Source organism: Equus caballus, chromosome 23 (genome assembly GCF_041296265.1).
Source record: "Equus caballus isolate H_3958 breed thoroughbred chromosome 23, TB-T2T, whole genome shotgun sequence".
NCBI lineage: Eukaryota > Metazoa > Chordata > Mammalia > Perissodactyla > Equidae > Equus > Equus caballus.
Genome location: NC_091706.1, coordinates 68,175,586 through 68,196,261, shown reverse-complemented (window position 1 = coordinate 68,196,261; position 20,676 = coordinate 68,175,586). Strand labels below are relative to the sequence as shown.

Sequence of the window (20,676 nt, the reverse complement as noted above, 5' to 3'; positions counted from 1 at the left end):
TGCCTGTTTCCTTGTTTGTCACCCAGGGAGAATAATGGCACCCACCTCTTTGGGTTGGTGCTGGAATTAAATGAGTTAATACCTGTATTGTGTACAGGACAGGGCCTGGCACATAGCAACGGTGTTGGCTGTTGCTGTTCCTCTTTATTGTTCTCTGCATGGTGAATGTCTTTTCATCCTTCAATGCCCAAACTGAATGTCATCTCATGTGTTCCTCCGACCCTGTTGTCAGCAGGCTCCATCTTGGTTCTGGACCACGCATGCAGCGCAGGGCTCAGCTCACCTCTAGGTCCCCAGCAGCCCCTCACAGGCCTCTGGTCCCTGTGCCGCGCAGCTGCCAGACCCCTGTGTCTCTTGCAGGAGAAGATGCACAAGCTCTTGGAAGTGTATGAGCGCCTGGGGGGTGAGGAAGACATCGTCAACCCGGCCAACGAGCTGATCAAGGAGGGCCAGATCCAGAAGCTGTCCGCCAAGAACGGCACCGCCCAGGACCGCCACCTCTTCCTGGTGAGCCCCTTCGGCCACACTGGGGCCAGAGGCGGAGCCCAACAATGACCCCGCCCCCCCCCCCCCCCCCCCCCCCCCCCGCCCAAGAACGGCACCGCCCAGGACCGCCACCTCTTCCTGGTGAACCCCTTCGGCCACACTGGGGCCAGAGGCGGAGCCCAACAATGACCCCGCCCCCGCCCCCGCTACAGAAACACGCCCCCAGCCCATCCTGAGAGCCCCCGGCCCCACCCAGCTCAGCCACGCCCACCTCGGAGCCCCGCCCCGCCCCCTACAGAGCCACGCCCCTCCCAGCCCATCCTCGGAGCCTGCCCCACCTGGCTCAGCCAGGCCCACCTCCGAGCCCCGCCCCACCGAGCCACGCCCCTTCCAGCCCATCCTCAGAGCCGGCCCCCACCCGGCCACGCCCAGCCGCAGAGTCCCACCCGATCCAGCCCTCCTGGTCCCCGAGCCCTGCCCCGCCTGCTCCCTGGGGCGCCCGTTCTTTGGGATGGCCCACTCCTCACCATGCCCATCCCTACCACAGTTCAACAGCATGATCCTTTACTGTGTGCCCAAACTGCGGCTCATGGGCCAGAAGTTCAGTGTCCGGGAGAAGATGGACATTTCGGGCCTCCAGGTGGGTGAACCCCCTCCTTCCCTACCTGGTCTTCTAGTAGGGCACTGAGCAGGGGCAAACCCCCGGTTCTGGCCCCTTGCACTCACAGCAGTGTACCTGGCTGCCTGCCCTTCTCTGAGCCTGTGCTCTGTCGGTGACCCCAGTGTGGCCAGATATCTCAGAAGGCACCTGGGTCCTGGCACCCTGGGCCAGGGGGCAGGCTGCCCCAGCTCTCTGCTTGGCCCACCTGCCAGGGTGCTGCCAGCCTCGTGCTCACAGGAGGAAGGACAGTGCCAGGACCTGGGCTGAGCCCTGTCCCCTGTGAACTCAGCACTCAGGGCTCCATTTACAGACCCGAGGGTGAAGCTCGCAGGAATGCAGACGGGGTGCCCGCCCTGCCTGGTCCCCAGCACCCAGTCCTGGGCTTTCTCCTTTCCTGCACCACCTCGGAGCCTGGTCAAGGCTCTGTAGGTCTGTGCCTGAGGTCCAGACCACCCTGTTGTCCTTGCTGTCCCCATTCCCTGAGCCCACCCGTGTCTTCTGGCTTGGGGGCCGGGAGCTGGAATCAGTCCCCCTCTCCCGTGGGGAAGGACTTTGATTTAACAGGTGTTCCCAAAATACTGGCTAATCAAGGTATTTAATCAGTTCTAAAGAGTGAAGGTTTGCCTTAGTGATACAAAAATTCCGTCTTACCTTGAAATTCCCTGAATCTAGGTTTAAGAAACATCGTTAAAAGCAATGACTAACTAGACAAAAAATTCTTTTTTCCATAGTTAGAGGAAACCATCTTTCTAGTGTTTCTCTGTAAGAAATCAGTTGTATTTAATCAATTGGACATGTTAACACAGAAGTTCTCGACTCTGGGGCCTTGGGGAAAGTCCTGCTGCGAGGCTCAGCCCGAGATTCTGGGTGGCCCTACAGCTCCGTCAGTGGTTCTGATGGCAACTGGCCTGAGAGCTGCTGGGAGCCGCCACGCCTGCCACGTGCCCTGTGATTCTGTCCAGCGACAGTGGGTGGGGGTCTGTGAAGAAATCACCCTGTTGCATCCGTTATCCTATTTATCATCTCTAAACTCAGGGCATGGGGTGCGTCCTCGTCACCTGCCCAGCACAGCCCTTCCTCTCTTGGGACAGCCAAAGGCCGTGGGGGTGGGGCATGGGGTGATGAGGGTGCTCCCCTTCTCAGGGGCTGGCGGCTGCGAGGCGCCTGCCCACAGGGGCTCAGAAACGCCTCAAGTGGTGGAGATCCTCCTGGCTCTTCTCCTAGGACTCCCATCCCTCAGTCAGGGGGCGCACGTGCCTGTGGGCACCTTGCTGGGCAAAGCCTCTGCCTGTCCAGGGACTGGTGGCCGACTTCCTGGGAAGCCTGAGGGCAGGTGGGTTTGGTCTCAAAGTTCCACGTGGCAGATGGGCAGTCCTACCCTCCCTGGGCAGGACAGTGGTCCACCCTTCCCCACTGACCAGCTCACGAAGTCGCCAACCTGCTGGGTCACCTCTGCCCTACTCAGGCGAGACCTCCAGGTCTGAGAGCGTGAGGCCTCACGTGGGTCAGGACTGCTAAGTGACCAGCTGTTTTTGTTTGGTCCTTGGTCGTGTGCCTTTAGGTGCAGGATGTCGTCAAGCCAAATGCAGTACACACATTCATCATCACGGGGAAGAGAAGGTCCCTGGAGCTGCTGACCCGGTACGCGCTGGCTCCCTGTCCACTGCTGCACGGGCGTCTCAGACCTGGAATTTTAGCACGTGGCTGTCTTTTCTAAACTGGATAACTTTGCGATGTGTTTTTAGTTTTCCTTTCATTCACTTATTTGTGGTTTCCAAACATAAATGTACCAAAGGGAAGTCGATGAAAATTAAGCCTCTGCCCACCCCTGTTCTCTGCCCCAGTGGACACTTTTAACAGTCTCTGAAGTGTCCTTCCAGAATTTCTAGGCTCATACATGGGTGTCTATGTCACAGATGGCTGTTTACCATACAGCCTGTTCTGCATCTTGCGCTTTTCACCTAATTTATCAGGAATCATCCCATATTTGAGCGTCATTTTCTGAAGCAGCATAATTCTCCTTTGTGATCCTTCACCAGCTCCCATTGACAGGCACCTATTCCCCTCTGGGGTCTTGCTATTACAAATGGTGCTGCATGCAGCATACTCAAACCAGCTCTCGCGCATATGTGTCGTTGTAACCGTCAGATGGATCCCTTTGAGCAGCATGTCTGCTTTAAATCTTGGTGGCTCTTGTCACACTACCCTGTAAGGCAGTGACAGGCTTGTACTCTGCGTGCAAGACCCCGTCTCTCACTTCTGCCAGGGATGTGAGATCTTTGTAGTGACCCATTGTGGTCCAGGGAAGTGTTTTTCCTCCACTGCTGAGGGCTCTACACCACACCTGACCCCACCTGGCTGTACCTGAGCCCACCTGGCCACACCTGGCCACCATGTTCCAGAGCCCTCGGGGCCAGTCTTCCAGCCTTGACCTGCACTTCAGGGCAGTGAGCGGCTCAGGCACATGCTGCAGGACTGAAAGGAATCTGGCGGTTTACCAGCAGTGTCCAGATTAGACTAGATTAATAAAATACTGTTTTTGCTTTTATAGGACAGAAGAGGAGAAGAAAGAATGGATTCAGGTGAAACTGCTAAAGTTTTAAAGTAACCAAATGACCAACTTCTTGGGCAGTATGGCCGTTTCATGTTGGAGTAGGGATGGGTGGCCCCATGACCCCAAGACACCCATCTGTCTGCCTTGGAGGGGTGGAGTGGCCTGTTCATAAGCACCTTCAGACACCACAAGCCTTTCAGTCTACTCGCCTGTTTGGGGCCCCAGTAAATAAGTAAACATAGAGGGGCCTGGAGAGGTGGCATGTGGGGAGGTGCCCCCACCCTGGGCCAGATCTCCACTGGCTGGCGGCCTCCAAGGGGAGCCCACTTCGCCCTCTCTCCGCGGTGGGTCGTAGGGGAGAGGACGAGCAGTCTGACGTGCAGGACGGAGCCTGTGCTTCCAGAGACAGGCCGGGCAGGGAGGCGGGCAGCGTCCTGGGGCAGCCAGAGCAGACTTGGCTCAGGACGGGCCATGGTGGGGACGCCAGGGACAGAGACAAGCCTGTGAGGGCCAAGTCAGGGGGGCGGTGGCAGAGCAGGGGACAGCTGTAGGGAACAGCTGCCGCCAGCCCAAACGTCGACCAGGAGGGACTCAGCTTGCAGAAGCCCTACGACAGAAGGGATGAGGCGGGAACGCTGACACAGGGATGGAGACCGTCCTGGAGTCTGAGTAGAGCATTTCCGGGAAGCGTGCGCCCGCGGCCTGCAGCACTGTGGGGGACCCGCCACGTGTGGGGAGGCACGGGCCTGTGGGGCTGGGGTGTGCGAGGTTGCTGGTCGGGGAAACGTGGTGACCACGGGACCCCATCCCACCCCTGGGACATGCTCTCTGAGGGCCTGTGCTCTTCGGGGTTTCTTCTCAGGTCATTGAGGCCACCATCGAGAAGCACAAGCAGAACAGCCAGACCTTCAAGGCCTTCAGCGGCTCCGGCGGCCAGGATGAGGACCCCTCCCTCACTCCAGACCCAGCGGTGAGCGCCACACCCCTGGGGGAGTGGGAGGGACCTCCTGCCTGCTGACAAGGGGGACGTGGCTGCGGGGAACTGGTGCCCACTGTGGAGGCCCAGGCCTGTGGCACAAGGGCTGGTGTCTGGGAGGGGAGCTGGTCCCCCAGCACTCCTGGTGACAAGGACCAGGGGCTGGTGGACGGGCGATGTGCGCTCACTGCCCACCCTTTCCTGAGAGCCCCTGGGGGACGGCTGGATGGTTGGCTGGGCTGTCGGCACTCACTCCCCACGTGGAGCGGCCCCGGGGCCTGGGGGAGCAAGGAGCAGGGTCCCCACTCAGGGCCTGGCCGGGGAGGTCAGGGCTGCAGCTGCCCCGGGGATGCTGGCCTGGGCTGCGGCCACCTCCTCCGTCTTGGCACGACCACGTGCGGCTTCAGAGTGAGGGTCCCTCACTCCCTGCCTCCCATCAGGGGCATCCCAGAGGCGGAGGGGCCCAGCCCAGCCCCCCAGCAGCCCCGAGTCCCAGACGCCAGGCCTGGCTGGCCCTCCCTGCGGCCTCACTAGGTCTGCAGCCCGCATGCCACCTCGTTATCCACTTAATACTTGAGTCAGATCTACTCGCTTTTTTCTGCTTTCCGGACTATTCTGGAAGAAAACTTGCATCACTCCTGGGCAGGGAAACTACTGTGCCCTGTCTGGAGTGGAGGGGACTGGGAACCCCTCATCCTGCCGCAAAGGCGCTGAGGGGGAGCCTGACTGTGGCAGGGGTGCAGGGCTCTCCACGAGGATGCCGAGAGTGAGCGAGACCCAGGGCCACCTCACCAGGGGTGTGGTGTAGGCGGCTGGGCCTGTGGACCGCCAGGAGCTTCCCACCTGCCTGCCCCCGAGCTGGGGCACGATGACCCTCCGGAGAGGCCCTCAGTGACGAGGGAGGAGCGACTCCCGAAGTCACAGCGAGCACTGGGCCCCGTGGTCTCCCGCGACCTTGGTCAGACAGAAGTGCAGGGTGTTCCCCGCGGTCAGTGCTGCACTGGACTCAGAGTGTGGCTGGGGAACCTCCCCTCACCCGGCTGCCTCTGTTCCTTCCAGACGCTGAGCGCCAGCTCCGGGGAGCCCGCCGCTGCCGATGGTGGAGGGGGTGCAGCGGTGAGTGACCCCAGATCTCGGCAGGGTCGGGAGGTGGAGAATGGGCTCAGACACCTGAGGCTGGGGTCAGACCAGGGTCACCTGAGGGGAGGCCCCGTGGTCAGCCCTCCCGGTGTGTCTGCATCCCCTTAGTGATGTCCTCCGGGCCTGTGTGGAGGGCTCTGCAGAGCCCATGGGACCTGCATGTCCATTTCCTCGGGTGGGTGGGGGTCACACAGCGAGTTCTGGAGATCGGAGTAGATGGAATATGCTGGGATAAATGTGAATCGAGGCGCTGCCCAGCAGTTAGGAGACTCAGTACCCCAGAGAGGGAAGGTCAGCCCATGGACTGGGTGTCGGCTGGGCAGGCAGGGGCCCTGCTGGGAGGGCTTGCAGGGGTGCTATCAGAGAAGGCTCTTCAGAGCGGCGACTGACGCAAGAGTGTGGCGGAGGGTCTCAACGCAGGCCCAGGTGGGCGGGCCCAGGGAGGCCGTGCGCTGAGGCCCTCACCCCCAGCCTACGCGGCTGTCTCCCCTGGGCAGTGCAGGTGGGAAGGGATGTGGACACATCCCCCATGCCGGGGCCAGGCTGGGGCACACAAGCGTGCACATCGTCGGTGGTTTGGAGATTAGGCAGGAGGCGAGGGGGTGCCTGGCACGGCCAGCGCCCTACAGTGCGCGTTGTCACTAACCCGGGGCCCCACTTGGCGGCCGTTAAGACTCTGGACCGCCCTTCTCCCGCCTGGGGCATGTGGCTGGAGGCCTGGCCCAGCCCAGCCCTTCCTGCGTGGGACCACTCCCCAGGCGACGTGTCCCCCCATTCTCTCCTCCGTGTCTGCCTCCCATTCTCGCCACCACCCCCCACCCCAGGGAAGGTGCTCCCAGGTGGACGGGTGTAGACCAGCTGAGTCGCCTGAGTTTAACACCAGTACCTAGAGCTTCTCCTTTTCTGGCTCCAAGCCCACCATTAGGTTCTGGCAGCCGTTCTGGGTTGGAAGTCATCATGGTCAACCCCGTTTCAGGAAGAAGAAACGGGCTTGATGGGCACAGGGCCTGGCTGTCTGGCTCAAGACCCCGCAGCTTGGGGCACACATGGGGCAGCAGCGGAGGCGGGCCAGCAGTCTAGCTGCCCGGGGAGGAAGCACCGCTGTCTCAAAGTGGGTTTTTAGTAAGGAAGCGTTAGTGCCCCTCCTGTACCCTCCATGTTTCCCACGTGAATAAGCCCAGCAGCTGCTCTCTGACTCGCTAAACGTCAGTGCAAGGCTGGTGGTGCTCCACTGGGCTCCTTTCTGAAAGGTCTAGGAACGTTGTGAAAAGCAGCTTTCACGCTCGTGTGTCATGCATTTGACTGCCAGCAGCAGAACCACACATGGGGCCTCACACACATGTGTGTGAGGAGCTCCCTGATCAGCTTCGGGGAGCCAAGCTGGACCCCCTCTCAGGATCCTCGCCATCCATCCCCCGGCCCTGGGCCAGGCCCTGAGGCATCCAGGATGGTGATCCAGGCCGCCTCGCACCCCGCTGTTCTTTGTGGGGTACACTCTCCTTGGGGCGAGTCCACAGGCGGCTGGAAACGCGGCCCAGGCCCCCATGCAGGGAAGTGGGAGTGGCTGTAGGCCACGTGGTCAGGAAGGCCGGCCAGGGAGGACCCCACTCCGAGGCAGGGAGAGAGGAGCAGGAGTGGGGCGGTCAGTGCCCATCACAATGTTCTAGCTGGAAGGGGCCTGAAGGCCACACGTAAATGTTTTAACTTGTGGACTGGGCGAGTCCCTCCTCCTCTGGGCCTGGAGATGAGAGGGAAGCTGAGCCAGGTGCCCCTCCGATTGGCAGCCCAACTCACCTGACGGGTGCAGAGGTAACTGGGAGTCCCAGAGGCTCAGGACCTCAGCCCAGTGTTGGGGTCAGCCCCGGCCAGGCTGTGGTGAGCTGGGCAGTGACAGCCGCGCTCTGCTAGGTGGACGCGGGCCACCCTGCCTTCTCCAGCCCTCGGTCTCAGCCTTCCGTAAGCTCCGCAGCCCCCAATTCCTGAATGCTTGGGTCACAATCCAAGATCAGGCCTCCTTGTCCCTATCTTCACCCACCCCAAGCTGGGGCTGGCCCCACAACAAACGGCCACAGACACACGGCTCCGCCCCGGCACACGTGGCCTGGCCAGTTTTTCTCGTGAGTGTCCCCCGGGAGCAGAGGTTTTGGTGGGTCCAGGGCAGCTGAGTGTGGTTGTGGAGTTCCAGTGTGCAGAGTGTGACTGAGACGTGCTCAGTGGACGTTTGTAGGCATGTAACCAAACTCAGTGGGCTCCTTTCTTGCTGGGTGTGGAGCCAAAAAGCACAACCAAGGCAGAAGTGAGTGAAGAAAGGTTTGTTGCTCCACAAGCGATGGAGGGCACCTGGCATAGCTCCCAAGGCAGCGCCTCCCCGGCCCAGGGCTGCTGGAGACCACCCACAAGAGAGCAGGGGAGGACAGGGTTATTTGTAAGAACTGTGCTCCTTCAGGCACGTGCATAGCAGGTAGACACGCCACTGCATGCATCGCCCGATCTGAAAGTGGCTGCTGGGACCCTCGCAGAGGAGGAGAATTTAAGATGCTAATGAGTTTAAGGTAACTTCGAGATGTTACCTTAACATGGGATGCCTGGAGCTGGGACACTTTGCAGGGGTCTTGCTGCAAACGTGTGAGTTTCTCTGCAAGGTGGCAACATCTGCCAAACGGGGACAGCAGCTGCTGCAAACCAGGACACCTGGTTTCTTCCTGTCTGAAAAACATCTGATGGACCATGTTAGTTGTTGACCAGATCCTCAGTAACCGTTTCTTTGCCTGGTTCCCTGGTGACAGAAGGCGCTCAAAAGTGACTTTTAATGCTGACACCAAAAAGAGCGATCTTTGCTACAATATACAGACCTAAGCTTTTTCTTAGCACATTTGCAGAGCAAAAGTCAGCCCACTTGTGGTGTGCTGGTCTGCTTTCCTGAGCTTTCGCGTCCTCAGACGCACAGTCTCCTCCAGCCCCTCTTTCCTAAGAGAAGCTAAACCCAAACCAGGAAGTTTCACAAGGGGGCCTTGCAGAATCTGAAGACTTCCTCGTTCTGCAAAATTGCATCACTCTTCACAGAAGCACAGAAGTGTCAGAGTCTGAAAGGCCTCCCGGGCCCCTCACCCACTGTGGTGACACGTGGACCCCTCCGCGATGCTGAGCGAGCCCCGCGCCAGACACTCCGACCTGGCCTGGGGATGCACAAAGCTGGCATTGCCCTTCCACCCCGTGTCCACCCTCCAGGGCTCTGGATGGAGCTGCTGCCAGGGACAGAGGTGTTGAGCAGGGCCTGAGACCTGAGGCCTGCGTTCACGCCCTCTGGGACCCCAGGGTAGCAATGCGGCTCCATCCTCTGTGGCTGCTTGTCAAAGCCGATGTTTGGGACCCGATTCTAACTGGATGTTCCTCCTGCCTCCCCGCCGTGAATTTGCTAAAGAGAAAACACCAGGTGAAAAAGGCTTGGCTGGCCCTGGCGCAGACCTGCTCCCGGGTCCACACTGGCACTGCGGACACAAGTGGAGTCACTTGCCCGTTACTGCAGAAGCTGGAGTTGTGCACTTCCTGGGGAACCCCATCCTTTCCAATGTCCAAACATCCAGACAGAAAGTCTGAGCCCTGCCCCTGGTCAAGCTGTCCCACATCCTCACCCAGAAAGGGAGTCGCTCGGGCAGGAAGACCTGCCCTAGGCGACACAGGTGGGTGCCCTGCCCCTCAGCCAGGTCAACGGCCCTTCTGCCAGTGCTGCCCACCTTGGGGTCGGGAAACTGCGTGGCCTGCTGGAGCCGCATCAAGGATGGGCCACCATAGGCCACGGGCCTCAGCGCTGAGGGAGCTGGTGCCGGCCAGGACCCCGTCTGAGCTCTCGGCTTAGCTCAGCTGCCGTCCATCCGGGGGAAGCCTTGCCTGACGAAGGAAGCTGGGTGGGACGCCCCACCAGCCCCAGCTCGAGCCACCGTGCTCCAGGAACTGCCCTCTGTCCCTCGGGTCACCCTGGTAGCCTCCACAGCCCCCCATGTTCTCAGCGGCCGTGCAGCGTGGCCCATGGGGTCCTGAGAGCTGAGGGTCTGCATTGGGCCCAGGCATGCGTTGGGGCTCGTGGGGAAGTCCAGCCACTGTGTGCTGACCACGCCCACCTCCTGGGCCCCCGAGTCCTCAGCTGGAAAACGGGGATCGAGTGGTCACCCTGAAGGTTGGTGGAGGGCAGGGGCTGCTGGGCCATGGCAGACCTCTGCTGGCCCTCGTCTCTCCTCTCCTTCCTTCCCCAGGCCCCACGCGCCTCCTCTGCGGCTCCTGTCCGTGGAAGGATCCCAGAGGTGGACTCCAGGGGAGGAGCCCTGAGCGGGGCGGAGAACTGGGGCACAGGCTGAGGGGCTTGGTGTGGCTGGTGGCTGAGGCTGGGTGGCAGGGTGGCCTGGGGGAGCGCGCATGGCCTTGGGGAGCATCAGTTTTGCTCGTTGGGTCTGTGATGCCCTCTCTGCCTGGCAGGGCCTGTGGTCCTGAGCTGCATGGGATAAACTGAGAGGGGCTTGAGGCCGTGGTACACCCCGGGTCCCCCCGGGGGTGGGGGTCTCGAGACAGAGGAGGAGCTGACTCCGTGTCACCCAGGGTTTCCAGGTGGCAGTGCTGGCGCCACAGTGGTGGGCCGGGGGTTGCGGTGCACAGACGCCACACAACTGGGAGGCACAGGCCAAAATCTGGGCCGAGACGTCAGTATTGGCGAGCCCGGGCGGCTGTGCCACACACTAGGTGACCTAAACCACAGACGTATTCCCTCTCATCCTGAGGCCTGCCTCCTGGAGTGCAGACGCCTTGTCCTTCCTGTGTCCCCATCTCCTCTTCTTCCAAGGACCCGAGTCACACTGGATTAGAACCCACCCTAATGGCCTCGTTTTAACTTAGTCGCCTCTTTAAAGGCCCCGTCTCCAGACGCGGTCACGTTCTGAGCTGCCGGGGGTCAGGACTTCAGCCTCTGAATTTTGAGGGACACGGTTCAGCCTGTAACAGCCTCCAGTGCACAAGCCCCACCTGAGCCCTTTCTGGCCCCCGACCCGTACACCTCTTTCTCTTTAAAGCCACAGACTTTGTGTTAAACAGATTTCCAGCTTATGTTGTTCAGACTTTTGTTAGGGAAGTTTTGGACACACACAAGTAGAGATAACGGTACAAGGAGCCAACCGCCCCCCCAGCCTGGAGCAGCTTCAACCTTGCGCTGTTCCTGTTTCATCTGTCATTCCCTCCCCGCACCCCCAACATGCTCTTCTTTTTTCTGGAATATCAGCAAATCCCAGATCTCATTTTATTTTGCTCAGAAATACTAATGTTAACTTCATTTTAAGTGTCCTTCTTTTAAACAGAAAACAATGTCTCTGGGCCTCAGTTTCCCCATCCGTGCAGGTGGAGGTTGAGATAGGCACTTGCAGTGGCCATTCCAGCTCTGACACCCCAGAGAAGGCCATATGCATCTTTGGCATTTCTTAAAATCTTCTTAAGTTTGTGGTGAACCAGCTGTGTTTTCTATGCCAGCAGCAAGGAGCCACCTGGGCCCCTGCTGGGACCCCAGCCCCCAGAGAGGAAATGTGGGTGGGCTGGGGCCTTTCAAAACACAGGAAGTGATTTCATCTTACTGCAAGGGGTATTTCCAGGACGAGAGCCAGGGTGACACGAAACGGCAAAACCAGGCAGGACTCCTGTGCGTTGATGGGGCCCAGGGCCCAGGAGCAGATCCTAACCCCACTTCACAGGAGAGGACACCAAGGCCCGTGGAGTCTCACGGCTGATGAGGGGCGGGGCAGGGGAAACTGAGGCGGGGCTGGGTGGCCCTGCTGAGCCCCCACCCCAGCCTCACACTGCCTGTCGGTGCCCCCTCCCACCTGCCTCCTGCTCAGTTTCCGAGCCCTTGCACCAAGTGGGGCTGGGGGCCTGGACACAACTGAGGTCACTGTGGCCTGGGGACAGGCGCCTGGGAGCAGGCCATGCAGGTACCCCCGCCCAGCTCTCAAGCTGCTGTCCACAGTGCAAAGGGCACCTGGTCCCAGGGGTCCGGGCAGCACGGGGCGGGGGGCTCGAGGAGGGTCGGGGCTGGTCACGTTCTACGTGTTCATTGATTTTTTTTTTCTCTTTCACAAACCGTTCTTGGTGAGCAATTGAGAAAACCCAGGTGAGAGAGTCAGACAAGCATTTACCCCAGCCCCAAACAGCCAATAGGGGCATCTGGGTGTGCTTCCGTCCAGGCTTTTCTCCGTGCTTATAAACATCCTTTTGGTATAAACATTCGAGGCTGCTGTATGTGATTTGCAGCGGGCTCTTTTCCGTTAGCAACATAACGCGACGCCTTTAAACAGTCTCCCAGCACGTCAGCTGTGCCGTTCATACAACCCGTTCCCGAGTCTGGGACAGCGTAAGATTTTTTAAAAATTTTAAGCATCCTAACTATAAAGGGAATAAATACTCTTTTAAAGGAAACTAAAGTGATAGAGTAAAATGGAAACCCCTCTCTGCCGCCCTCCCACCCCCCAATTCCTCTTCGCTGCGAGTTTCCATGGAGTTCTTGCAAATCTTTTTGAGAAATCTTGTACAAAACAGCTTGTTTAGCCTGAAAGCAGTTTGAAGTGTCCTTTGACTGTCTGTGAACACAAACCGTGTTGAGTTCACGACTTCCTGTTGTGGCTCCTGTCGACTCAGCACCCCCCTCCTGTGTGGGAAGGTCAGATGGCGTCACAGGAGCCCTGACAGCCCCAGAGAGTCTGTCACACGGGCGTGAGATGGGCCCCTGCACGCCCCTGAGTGCTTGGCAGGCACGGGTGCCATCCAGTCCCTGTCTGGGCATCTGTGCAGTTCAGCAGCCGTCGCCCCCAGCTCTGGCCGCCATCCTTTCAGTCGCACCAGGTCAAGTCACTGGCACAGAGGTCCGAATCCACTTAGAGTCTCAGCCCACGTGACAGCAGGGCGGCCTCTGGGGAGCACGCTGGGCAGGGGCCGTGGCTGATGCGGCTCCTGCCTCGCCCCCTTCGGCACGTGTGGCGTTTTTGCCCGGCGTGTGCCTTGTGTCTCTCACAGAGCTGCCCGTCCGCCTGTGCTGGGAGCTGACGGCAGCCGTTTGCCCCCTGTAGCTCGAGCCCAGGAGAGCGTCCTCTAAGACCAGGCGTGACAAGGAGAAGCCGGGCTGCAGGAGCTGCGGCGAGACCTTCAACTCCATCACCAAGAGGAAGCACCACTGCAAGCTGTGCGGGGCTGTGAGTCCAGGCGGGAGGCGGTGGTGGCTGGGCCTCGGGGTGCTTGGTGGCTCCTCCTGGGCCTCTTTCCGTGGGTGCAGACCCTGCACCCCAGACCCTCCAGGCAAGGAGGCGGGTCCTGGAGGCCCACTGGGGGCCAGCCTCGGGGTCTCTGCCCTCCGACGAGGCTCCGGGCCCCACGGCTCTCTGCGCACTGTCCCATCTCTCCTGGCCCTGCAGCCTCCCAGCCTCTCCCTGGCGGAGTCTTCTGGCTACGGGAGGCGGGGTCACAGGTGCCCTCTGTCCTGCAGGTCATCTGTGGGAAGTGCTCTGAGTTCAAGGCCGAGAACGGCAGGCAGAGCCGTGTCTGCCGACAGTGTTTCCTGACTCAGCCGGTGGCCACCGTGAGCCCCAGCCCTGAGGAGCCTGTGGAGCCCAAGCAGGGCATGGAGGTGGGTGAGCTGCATCCCAAGACACAAGCCGCCATCCCCAGCAGGCTTAGCAGACGGTGCTCCCAGGGCTGTCGGCTTCCCTGGGCCCAGGACTGACAGGGTTCGGGGGGCCCACCGGCCCTGGGGCAGCCGAGAACTGAACGCAGAATATCACATGCATGCTTGTCGGGCCTCTCAGGATTGCATGTATGCTTGTCAGGCCTCTCAGGATCGCGTGTGTGCAGGTCGGGCCTCTCAGGATCCTGTGCATGCTTGTCAGGCCTCTCGGGATCCAGGCACAGCGAGGGCTTGGGATCCATTTGCACCTGGGAGTTAGTGCCTCAGTTGGCTCAGCTGTGTAACAAACACCACAGATGGGGCCGCTTAAGCAGCAGAAATTTATTATCTCACCGCCCTGGGGGCTGGAAGTCCAAGATTAGGGTGTGGGCAGGGCTGGTTCCCCTTGAGGCCTCTCTCCTGGACATGCAGGTGGCCGTCTCCTCCTGTGTCCTCAGGTGATCGCCCGCCTGTGCGTGTCTGTGGCGTAACCTCCTCCTCTTATGCGCACTCAGGTCACACTGCGTTAGAACCCACCCTGATGGCCTCTTTTAACTTAATCAACTCCGCAGAGGCCCATCTCCAAGCACAGTCACATGGGAGTTAGGGCTTCAACACACGAATTCAGGGGTGCACGCTTCAGCCCATGGCAATGGGAGCAAGCGTTGTCTTCACGCATGGTCACCCTGATTGGAGGCCTGGAGGCCTCGGTGAGGGGAGGGGCTGCCCAGGCCTTGCTGAGCCTCGGGACGGTGGGGGAGCACCAGCTGCCTCCAAGCCCCTGCCTTCCTTCAAGGGCACAGTCCCTATTTGATGGGGGGGCAGGACAGCGGGAAAAGAGAGAACGGGGCTTTCCGAAAAAGTGCAGAGGTATGTGTGTGAGTGTGTGTTGTGTCTGTAAGTGCATGGTGTGTGTATGTGGGGTGTGTGTAAGTGTGTGATGTGTATGTGAGTGTGTATGTCTGTATGTGGTGTGTGCATGTGTGTGAGTGCTTATGTGTACGTGTGTGTGTGTAAGTGCATCATGTATGTGTGTGAGTGCACATGTAGTGCGTAGTATCCGTGTACAGCTGAGTCACACCCAACCCTTCCCCTGTGAGCCACACTCTGGTTCCTGCTGTTCCCTTTTTCCAGTTTTATCTTTATTTTCAGCCTGACCCCGTGGTCTCACTCCTCTAGAGGGTCTGGCCCGTTACCAGGCAGCCTTGCAGTGACCCTGGGGAGGGTCAGGCTGGCCCAGGCCCTTGTCTATCCGTCTCCCTGTCCCCCCTCTGTCCCTGGAGCCCTGGTGCTGGTGCAGCCCCATGGGAGGGACACCCGCTGGCAGCGAGGCTTCCCTGACCTGTCCTCTGTGTCCCCAGAAGCCAGCCACTGCGGACCCCCTGCCCAACCTGTTCTGCGGCCCCCTGCGGGTGTCAGACTGCGGCTCAGCCTGGAGCGAGGTGTGGGCTGCCATCCCCGCGTCGGATCCCCTGGAGCTGGTGCTGCACCCACAGGGAGGCAGCCAGGTGTGTCCCCTGCCTGCCGCCCACACTGGGCCCGCCCTGCTCCTGGAGCCCAGAGCCCCCAGCCCGTGGCGCCCTGAGGGTGGGGCCGGGCCGCTGGGGTGACCCTGCCTGGAGGGTGGCTCACATGACCCTGGGGCCCAGTCTCCCCTGCCGCCCAGAACCAGCGCCATGCGGCCCACTCATGGGACATGGGGTCAGTGATGCCAGGACTCCGGAGGCAGGGTGCTGACTCCCTCTCCTTCGCTGCAGGACGGCCAGCCACTCCGTGCCATCCCCCTCTCCGGCTGCACGGTGAGCGTGCTGGACCCCGCAGAGAAGCCAGAGGCTGGGCACGTGTGGCGGTTGCACCAGGCCCAGCGGTCCTTGTACCTGAGCACCTCGTCCGAAGAGCTGCAGCAGCAGTGGCTGGAAGCCCTGAGCACAGCCGCCCTTGGGGACTTGGCCCGGGCCAGCCGGGGAGCCCTGCAACCCCAGACCCCGTGAGCTGAGTCTCGGCTGTGTCTCCAGCTCTGCGGCCACCACGGCAGGGCCTGTGCTCACCTGGGAGATGGCGTTGGAGGCCACGTGCTTGCGTGAAAGGCACTGGGACTGCTGAGGAGCTGACAGGTCACAGGGCACTTGGCCCTGGAGGGTCCCTCTGCTTCAGAGAGGAGGAAACTGAGGCCCAGAGATGGGTGGCCAACTGCCCAGGGTCACCCAGCACACTCCCAAGAAGCGCCTGGCCTCTGCCCCAGCCCCAGCAGAGTGGCCTGGAGTGGGGCGTGGGCGAGTGTCGTGAGTGGCCCTGCGGGGGCACTCGGCTCTTAAGGGCAAGAGAAGCATCCTGGGCGGTGCCCGGGGACACTTGGTAAAGGCTACAGTCATGCTGGCCCTCCACACTGCTGCCCGCCTGTCCACACTGTCTACACTGTCTGCACCGTGTGAGCTGGATGGAACTGGCCCTGGGACTCCACCCCACCTCCTCCATCCCATGCGGAGCAGCCCCTGGAGGAGGGAGCCGTAGGCCTGGGCGATTCATACGGGGCTCGAGGTTCCTGAATAACCTCTCTGCGAAACTGGACGGGAGGCCCACCCTGGGTCGTGTAGTGCCTGTCTCCCCTGGTGGGCGGCGGGCAGCAGGCGGCAGGCGGTGCTTGTCTGCGTAAATAAATGCTGGCAGCCAGCAAGTGGGCACAGCCTCAGGCCATCACCCCCGGGTCCCGCTGGTGGTCGAGTGGGATACGAGAGTGACAGACAGGCACAGCCGGCAGTGGGGCCCTGGACCCCAACCCAGGCTTGCAGCGTGCAAGTCCTACCCCGTGGGGGCCCCAGGACTTAGGGGCATCGGACAGCTGGGCCTCGGGCCAGGTGCTATGCCTGCCAGCCTGCTCTATGGATGGGCATGTGCCATGTGGCAGGTGGGGTCAGGCCCAGAGACGCTGTCACAAAGTCTTAGGAAGGTCGGGGTCAGGGTGGGGGATGCTGTTTGGGCCAGAGCCACAAGGGCCTTGGGAGAGAGCAGAGGGATTAGGGACTGATGACCAAGGACTGTCCATCCCTCGGGACCCCCATCCTTCTAACATCCACACAGCACCCTGTGGGGACACCTGTCACTGCCCAGCTGTGGGCAGACTTGCAGGGCACCAGCGTGGGAGCCAGAACTGGGCGACCAGTCACGGGCGAAGTTGGGGCAGGGCCCAGGTGAGGTGGGCGGGGTATAGGTGAGCTTATGCAGGAGCCAGTGCCACCCCCACCCCCATGTATTCACTCACCGGCCTGTGTCTGGATGCTGCCTCAGTAGGATACCTGCTGTTGACCTGGGCCCCCACCATCTGAGAGCTCACCACCTTGCAGTGGGTGTTCTGGCTCCAGTTCACACCAGGAAACAGGCTCATGAGGCAAAGTGACTTGCCCAGTGGGAGGGGAGGCTGCCCTTTCCACGGCTCAGGGCCCTGGCGGGGTTCCTGCCCCATGCCCACGGGGCCTGGGCAGGGCCAGCAGGTGGCTGAGGCAGTGAAGGCACCTGGGGTCCAGCTGGCCCCTCCTCCTGCCCCTTCCATCCGTGAGCTCTGCTCTCTCTGCCTCACACCTTGACTGAGTGCCCACTACCTACAGGGGGACGGCTCCTTGGCGCTGCCTCTGTCCCCTAATACTCCAGTATCACCACAACCCCAGGATGTTCCCATTTGACAGCTGAAGAAACTGAGTCACAGAGAGGAGGCCCCCAAGTCCCACAACTCCAGACTGAGCAGGCAGCTGGAATTGACTCTCTGGGCATGGCATCACTCGGCTGGGGTCTGCGGGGGCGAGACTGGGCCCCCACCTGAGATCCTCCCCCAGGGTCCTCACCTGGGGTCCCCACGGATGGTCCCCAGCGAGCTCTCTGTGGGCTGGGGCAGACCCGGCCCTCTCCTCTCCCGCCCTCCAGCCTGGGGGCCCTGTCCTCGCAGCAGGCTTCTGCGTGAGCTCCCGAGGGTTCTTTCCTCCCTCAGCACACCTGAGGGCGGGCGAGGTGGGTACCCTGCCCCCAGCAGCTCGAGGGCCACCAGAACGCTGTGTTCCCTCTCGTCTATCAGAGTGTCCCGGGCCAGCCTCGAAGGTGGAGGCAGGAGTGTCCCCAGGGGCTGTGACTGCATCAGGACCAGGAAAAATGCCCGTGCTGCCAACTTCGATCGGTGCTGGGCCCTGCCGACGCAGAGGGAAGGAAATGCCCCATGTGGAGCCCCATTCCCATGTGGAGACACTGAGAATGGAACCTGGTTTTGGAGCAACAGAGGCAGGAAGAGGAGTGGGGCACGGCAGGGGCAGGGGGTCCCTGGGAGCCCCCCAGGGGAGGGGTGGCAGGAAGAGCCCCCAGGCTGAGAGCACGGCCACCAAGGCCCGCAGGGGCCAGTGGGGCTCATTGGGGAGCCGGGGAGGCGGGGCTGGTCGTGGGGCCTCCACAGGCCTCCTCTGGCGCTGCTCTGGGAGGCGGGAGCCACGGGGCAGGCTTGGGGGTCTTAACATCCCGCTGGACGCAATGGAATCATAGGGGTCGAGATGGAGGCATGGCCTTGCATCCTCAGCGGGTCTTGACGCAGACCCCTGCGATGGGCACGCCAGAGGCCGGTGGCCCCGGCAACGTGAAGCCTCCACCACTGTCCCCAGGCAGGCACGGACCCGTGTACCCAGCTTTCCGGAGGTGAAAGAGGTCAGATGTTCTCGTGCAATATCCTGGTAAATGTTAGTAACCACTCTGGAGTCTGAAGTCACCCCAAGGCGGGTCTGCCCCAGGGACCCCTTCTGCTCCCTCTGGGCACCCCGGGGAGGGCGCTGGGAAGCAGGCTGCCCATACCGGGGCCTCTACACCACGTGTCTGGGGGCTCTTTGGGCCTGGGCTCCTTCCCACCCCCACACTGCCCACCCTGTCCGCCATCATCCTGCCTGGAAGCCTGGAGCCTGGGCACGCTCTACTACCCATCCACAGAGGATAGAGGCCAGATGCTCGCTGGCCTTCAGCCTCTCCGCTGTCCTCCCGCCCCATCCTGTGCCTCCTCCTCACCAAGTCCAGCCCCCACCCTACAGGCACAGGAGGCCATCCCTTGGACAGGAGGAGAAAGGAGGCCAGTGGGCTGGGCGGGAGGTGGCCCCGGGGGTCTCTGGGGTCCTGAAGAACGCCGGATGGGGCAGGACAGGGTGTGAGATGCCCAATCGCTGCAGGAGTCCAGGGCCTGAGCCAGGGTCTTTTGTGCCCCAGAGACTGCTGCTGGCCCAGCCTCCTGGCTGGGGTTCCTGGTTCCAGGCGCAGGGGCTGCAGTTGAGCGTGGTGCGTACCTGAGCAGCAACGTGCCCACAGGAACAAGGGCAGAAGAGAAAAGAGAAACGGGAGGCCAGCGAACGACACTCTGAGGGGCTCCAAGTGGTCCCAAGGCAGCCAGGCTGCTCTCTCTCATGCCTCCTCTCTCTCTGCTCTGCTCCCCCATTTACGAGGGAGGAAACTGGAGGCCATAGGAGCTGGGTGGGCCTGGGGCAGACTGTGGGGAGCAGCCAGGTGTCCACCCCACATTCTGCACATTCCGTCCTGGAAAGCCAGCCTCCCCTAGCGTCTGGTCACAGGGCCCTCCTGGGCCGGCCCCATTGACCCTATGGACTCTGGGCTGGGTGCCCTGCTCACAGGTGTGAAGCTCTGATGGAGGCCTGATGCCCCAGAAAGGCATGTTCCACAGCTCCACGGCCTGTGGGTTCCTCCCCTTGCAGCACAAGTGTGCCCAGCCCCCTGTGAGGAGTGTCCCAGGGGTCCCTGGGGACGGTGGCACACCCATGCTGCTCCCTCAGCCCTGTGTCACCCTCCCAATGGCCCCAAGCTGGACCAGCAGGGTGAAAGACACGAGGCCATGCCAGGGGACTCTCTGCCAAGGAGAAGAGCTGGTGGCTGTGGTGGGTCACCTGAGCCCGAGATCCTGGAAAGGGAAGGGACTCGCCTCGGCCTCCTGCAGCACAGGCTCGCCGATAGCACTCGCGCTCCCTTGGCCAGGAGGGAACAGGACGGCCGTGTGGGCCAAAGTGGCCCTCAGCTGCAGGTGGCGGAGCGAGCCGGCCGTCCTGGAACCAGAAGGAAGGGCCCCCGGGGGGGTGGGAACAGGATGGGTGAACAGCAGCTGGAGGAGGCCGTCTGACTCCACCTGAGCGGCCTGAGAGAGAAAGTCCACGTGGAGTCGATGTCCTGCTCCAGGCCGCCCTGCCCACCCCACAGCCCATCTACAGGAGCCAGCCTGCACCCCAAACGCCCTGCCTTGGCCCTGTCTCCTTATGGGAATCCAGGCTGCATGTCCCTGAGAGGGACAGGACCCTCTTCCTGTCAGGGCCAGGCCTGCCCTGGGAGCCTGCGCTTCAGCACTCCAGCTCTGCCTGCCGTCACCGCCCACGCCACCCACCGCACGCCACCCACCGCCTGCCGTGCATCTCGGTCCCCAACAGGAGCTCTGCTTCCCTGTGCCCTACCAGGATGCAGAGAGCCAATTACACCCCAAACAGCATCTGCCCTCAAATGGGAATCAGAAAACTGCTGACAGCCGAGCAGCCCAACCTCTTCCAGGAAGAACAGTGTCAGGGTCATTGCCAAGGCACCCACTTCCCGGTGGGGGGAGGGCCATTCGCGGGGACAGGCCCTGAGCCCAGAGCCCCATAACACCTCTCCTCTGTCCTCCCAAAATCCGGGGGAGTGTGGCCTGCAGACACCCAAGAAGAGGTCGGGACGACCTGGTCCAGTGCCTGGCCCCCACGTCGCCCTCCAGTTTGCTGAGGCTTCTCTCACTGAAAGGCGAGGTCTGTCTGTGCCCCTTGAACCTGAGCTCCATGCCGTGGGATGGGGAGAACACAGCAGAAGGGACATCCGGGCCACGGCCTCGAGAAGCGGGCAGCCTCCGCTTCCTGTCTTCGGGATGCCAGCGACATGCGGCATAAAGGCTCTGGCAAGCCTGGGGATGGGCATCGACGCCCTGCAATGAGTGCTCTAGGCGAGGCCTCGCCCGGAGCAGAGCCCAGGCCCGAGCCGGCCCAGACGGAGTCACAGGCAGGAGACCCGACTGTCGCTGTTGGAAGCACACCTGCTGTCGGGGGGGACATGTGGGAGCCCTGGCCCGTTGGTGCCTCTGCTGGCCATGGCGACTGGCCCAGGGATGAGCATGTGGTCCAGCGGGTCCCTGGGAG

At 61.6% G+C, this 20,676-nt stretch overlaps 1 protein-coding gene across 9 annotated transcripts in view; it reads left to right on the top strand.

Moving 5' to 3' along the window:
• Positions 1–16,198, top strand: part of FGD3 (FYVE, RhoGEF and PH domain containing 3) — a 61,595-nt gene extending 45,397 nt beyond the window's left edge. For 6 of the 9 annotated variants that reach the window (XM_023627614.2, XM_023627616.2, XM_005605105.4 and 3 more), the window contains 10 exons: positions 361–507; positions 1,034–1,126; positions 2,709–2,788; positions 3,699–3,729; positions 4,564–4,671; positions 5,737–5,793; positions 12,912–13,034; positions 13,325–13,465; positions 14,863–15,009; positions 15,259–16,198. In XM_023627614.2, coding sequence (XP_023483382.2) covers positions 361–507; positions 1,034–1,126; positions 2,709–2,788; positions 3,699–3,729; positions 4,564–4,671; positions 5,737–5,793; positions 12,912–13,034; positions 13,325–13,465; positions 14,863–15,009; positions 15,259–15,492 — 1,161 coding nt within the window. In that variant the 3' untranslated portion in view covers positions 15,493–16,198. The remainder of the gene's footprint in view (positions 1–360; positions 508–1,033; positions 1,127–2,708; positions 2,789–3,698; positions 3,730–4,563; positions 4,672–5,736; positions 5,794–12,911; positions 13,035–13,324; positions 13,466–14,862; positions 15,010–15,258) is intronic. The other 3 variants (XM_070248677.1, XM_014735538.3, XM_070248676.1) reach the window with 1 other exon arrangement.
• The last annotated feature ends 4,478 nt before the right edge of the window (positions 16,199–20,676 follow it).